General features: G+C 38.9%; 1 protein-coding gene across 3 annotated transcripts; it reads right to left on the minus strand.

The window, feature by feature from the left end:
- Positions 1-721: 721 nt before the first annotated feature.
- Positions 722-3,750, minus strand: pvalb5 (parvalbumin 5). Of its 3 annotated transcripts, none has more exons than XM_079645779.1 (5): positions 3,206-3,750; positions 2,696-2,762; positions 1,713-1,845; positions 1,255-1,364; positions 722-1,007 (listed from the first exon to the last, which is right to left on the minus strand). In XM_079645779.1, exons 2-5 carry the CDS (start codon positions 2,754-2,756, stop codon positions 985-987), a joined length of 327 nt encoding a protein of 108 aa, XP_079501905.1. In that variant the 5' UTR covers positions 2,757-2,762; positions 3,206-3,750; the 3' UTR covers positions 722-984. The 3 variants fall into 3 exon arrangements, with proteins under 3 accessions (XP_079501905.1, XP_079501904.1, XP_079501903.1); XM_079645778.1 differs by having other exon boundaries at positions 2,696-2,772; XM_079645777.1 differs by having other exon boundaries at positions 2,696-2,768; positions 3,206-3,748.
- Between the last annotated feature and the right edge of the window lie 1,031 nt (positions 3,751-4,781).

The following is a 4,781-nucleotide window of genomic DNA, read 5'->3' on the forward strand; positions in this document are numbered from 1 at the left end:
CAACTTTCAACTGATTAATGTGTTTTCTTTTTTAATTAAATGTTAACCCTAAACTGTGAATCATTTCAGTTATTTAAACCTCCAACACTCATCCAAGTCATCTTGGTAGTGTAAAAACAAAAAAATGCAATAAGTCACCGTAAATGCCATAATTATTGTCTATATTTTTACCTGGAACCGTCCAGCAGAAGGCAGCAATGATCCTAAGAAAATGTGGATATTTCATTTTTTGGGGGAAGGGGGGGCTTAACATACTCTGCAGCAGTGAATCAAATTAGGCATTTTTCAAAAACACATTTTGAAAAGTGTTACAAATAGATGGGTACGTTTTTTCAAGACTCCCAGTGGGAGTTACTTGCATATCATTTGCTTTCTATTACATTACAAAGTCAAAATGTCTTTGATGGAAAAAGTCCCATGGGTTTCCCTTATCAGAATTATGCCAGTGGCTCTATTGAAAACTTCCATCAGTGCAGTGTGAGTGGGATAACTGCATCAATGGCCACTCATCATACTCTAAGGCTATTGAATGGTTTAGTCTAAAATCTATTATGGTTTATCATATGTTAATGTTGTTGGTCATCCCTTTCTTTTCTCATAAGATGCAGATACTTTACAATCAAGATTAAAATAATTGAAACCCCTCAATACCTTAAGTGTTTATGGCTTTCAGAGAGACTTCGTCCATTACAGGCATAAGAAAAAATCAGACACAGTGATACCACATGTTAAACACATTTATTAAATCCTTCCAGGTATACCTGATTGAAAACACACATACACACACATCTAATCTACCTTTAACTTTCTGTCCACCACACATCTTTTGCATAATTGTATCACATCAATAGGAAGAGCAGCAGGCAGGTAAAGAACATCCAAGGTTTCTTTGCATCAAACAATATTGAAAATCAGAATTTCCAAGAAGAGAACTGTTATCTTAAAATAGGGAAAGACAGTCGTGGTCAAAGATGTTGATTTCGTTTAATTCAGCATTTCACAGAACTCTGTGGAAGAGAAAAACAAATTCAGTCGGATATTTTTTTAACCACAACAATCATACCCAGGCAATAAAAGTCCTAAAACACATTCGCGATGAATAAACAAGTTATTTGGTGTATTATTTTATTATTTTTAATGTTCTTGTATGTGCTATTTATGGACTGCAAGTTCAGCACTGGGTAATGGACAGCTCCCATGCACATGCGGCTTCTTTGTCTGATGTGCTTTCTAAAAAGTTGTAAATGCACCCACCTTCCATCCCAATCTTGCCATCACCATCCTTATCTCCTGCACTCATCAGAGTCTTGGTCTCACACACAGTCAGTTCCCTCGCTCCCGGAGAGAAATTCTGGAGGAACAGTCTGTTGGGTGCACATAAAACATAAGCCATACGTTCAGACTTATATCATCATAGACTGTATTCGAATCATGGCATCATAGACTGTACTTATGCAATGTATTTTCCCTCTAGGCTTTGCTGAGCCTTTTCAATCCCCCTCCTCTTAACTCATTCACTCACCGGCCCTCCCCCTCAGGTATTACTGAATGCATTCGCTGGGAATGCCGCTCCATTCATACAGTGACCTCTGCCTTTGGGCAATCACAAGGGAGTGAAACATAGATGTAGAACACACGCACATACACTGTATCTTAACACTAGCCCTTCAATTACACACCCACCCACACATATACAGACACATTATCCTTACTTGAGCTCCTCCTCCTCAATGTATCCACTCTTGTCTTGGTCCAGGACTATAAACACTTTTCTTCCCTCGGTCTCGGATGAGCCAGTTAGTCCTACTTGCTCAAAGAACGACTTGAAGTTAAATGTGCCCGGAGCTGCATATGCAAAGAGGGGGATGAAAAGAGCAAAAGAGACACACATATGTGGGAGTGAGAGGTCAATCACAGAACAGCAAGAAAGCAAGAGTGGTGAGGGACTGAATAGAAATGTCGCATTAACTCATACGCTCGGATGACTTTCATTCTTCAGTCAATGAAATGTACCAATAGACACCCTGTAGCGCATCACTGTCTTATACCATTACAGGCTATGTCATTGTGCCATCGGAGCAGTAAAGCACACCGGATATGTCCATGGGTCTAATGAAAACCTAAAGGTTAAAAGCCCTTTATTTAACAAGCCGCTCAGAGTGGACACTTTAAGTACCCCTAACCTTAAGGTGATATGTCTGTTATCATCACTTTCATAAAACTAAATTGCATAAAGTTTAGATTTGACAATGCCTGAATCATTGCTAACGGGGTGATTCTCTTGATTAAAGGGCACAAAAGCGCTGACATTTGATTTCCTTCTGAGAGGTTGAGCTGTGTGCGCCTTGTCATGCAAACATAATTGTGAGAGATAAATGATTAAGTGCTTTGGGGGATGGGGAGGTTGTGTGATTTTGTCCTCTCTGTGTAAATGCTAAACGTAAACACTGTGGTATCCGGGTGGTAACTGGTCTCCTGCCACAAGGCTGCCTGGTTACCTGCCCCCACTGTGGAAACCCATCAGCTCTTCCTAGTGGGACTGGGAGTGGGTTTAACATTTCCTGTCTGTATCTCTCTGCATGTGTGTGCATGTATAAACACTTCTTGTAAAGTATATGTGTTCTTGTATTAATCGGATGCACGTTAAGTGTGTGCCTCCCTCCGTGTGAGCCTGTGTGTGTGTCGTCTGACTCACCTTGACAAGCCTGGATCGCCGCCTTGATGTCCTCGTTGCTCAGCATCCCTGCAAATGCCATGTTTCTCTGTAGCTGCCTCAGGGGTGCAAACAAACACGCACGATGGAGAGAATGCAAAGTGACAGTAAATGAGACAGGTGTTTACTGCTGTCAGAACACAGTCACATAAAACTTGTGGATGGATTAAGGATAATAACTCCTCTGTTGTTAGTCTTTAATACATCAAGTTGTGCCTTTTATTAGTAGGGCTTATTACCAGAAGCTATTACTCGGACATATATTTCTTCACGTGATAAGGTATAAATCACAATTGAATTGCCTGATGATCCAAGCTATGTTTCACAAAATGAATAAGAAAGTTGTTGTAACTTGAAGGAGAAAACACAAATAGGGCAAAGCCAACAAATCAATATGCTTCAAGGCACAAGACACACACGAAACTGCCACTTATCATCACTCAAACATTGTCGTGCACATGAATTTGCAAAAAAGCTTGGTAGCCTACTCACCGTGCTTCGGGTTAGGTTTTAACGTTCTGATCCTAGGATGCACAGATTTCTGCTTCTCTTGCTTTGTGCGTGTAAGCCAGCAACACTCTCTTGCAGCTTTGTGATCCGGAGTGCGAGAAGCAACCTGACGTATCTGTCTTCAAACCCAGGGAGATTTCCCCCCACGCCACAGAAAGCTTCCTCCTCCTTCATCAGTTAATCAGAGCATATGATTTTTTACTCAAATTGTTGCGCAAACTTGCGGGCATAAAAGGTAGTTAAACATTTTTATATTGCAATCGGATAACCCTTAATATATGTATTTTTACTGGTGCAAATGTTTCATTTCTACTAAAACAGCTGTTATTAATTATCATATTCATAATGAAGTAATAATTGTTTCAGTCCATCAGATAACTTTGATAGTTATAAATCAGCTATGTTTATTTATTGTCATTATTAATTATGTTATTTCAAAATAACTAAATGTAATAAAGACACTGTATAAACTCCAATGCAACTGTCAAATTGAAGGTCTTTCTTTATTTCCCCCCTTTTTTTGTATTTCAATTCATTGTTCAGCCATTATAACCTTGAAGACCATTATTTTTAAGGAGATGTATGGAGTGAGCTGAGAACCACTGCCAGAGGCAACTTTATTATGTTGTATCTATTATAGGGGCTTCCAAGAGGGAACTTTTGACCCGCTTTATTTTCAATATGGGGGCATCCATTGGGGCCTGAGTACACCAGTTTATATGACTGTTAACAAGAGATGGGAAGTCACTAAGTACATTTACTCAAGTACTGTACTTAAATACAACTTTGAGATACTTGTACTTTACTTGAGTATTTACCTTGAATTCACAAGCTACCCTGCAGTATTTAAGGGATTAAAAGCTGCACCTTTACAAACTTTTATAACACATTAATGCATCAATAATTATAATCAAAACAGGTAATATACGGTTTATTATTCTTAAATGGCCCAATCTGCATAATGAGTACTTCTATTTTTTGGTATATTTTGATGCTAAAATGTGCCCTGTTTTCCCTACTCAACACTTTTCCATAGGAATAAAGACTTCCAGGAAGTGACTTTAGAGAAAGATGGAGTTGTCCAGTTGTGCTTTGCATTGAACATGGATTTACATTTGGAGCTAATAATAAATAGAGTTTGATTTCGTTTTTATGCTGTCGGTGTTTGGTCATTTTAGCCTACCCAGTGAATCTAACTCCCACAAATAGCCGTATGAAATCACTAGAAGTAAATTGGACACAAAAACCTCAAGAAAAAGCATACAGCAGAATCCAAATTCTCTGTCCACCTATTACATTCTGCTTAGCAGCTTATGTTGGGCCGTAAATCCAAAAATAAACATTTATTATAGACAGGTCCTCTGAACCATTCTTCCGTGCCTCACATGGTTGGCAAGTGACTGGATGTAAAAAGCTTTCTTCAGCTTTGATAAAAAGCACTGGATTTACATGCACAGATAATAAAGCTCGAAGCCGATTGGCTCTGTGTGTTATACAGGAAGGTATTCTTTGTTTTGATTGGCTTGATTACGTGTCAGTTATTTTAGGGATTTACGCC

This window comes from Notothenia rossii (assembly GCF_949606895.1).
Source record: "Notothenia rossii genome assembly, chromosome: 8".
In the NCBI taxonomy this organism is placed as follows: Eukaryota; Metazoa; Chordata; class Actinopteri; order Perciformes; family Nototheniidae; genus Notothenia; species Notothenia rossii.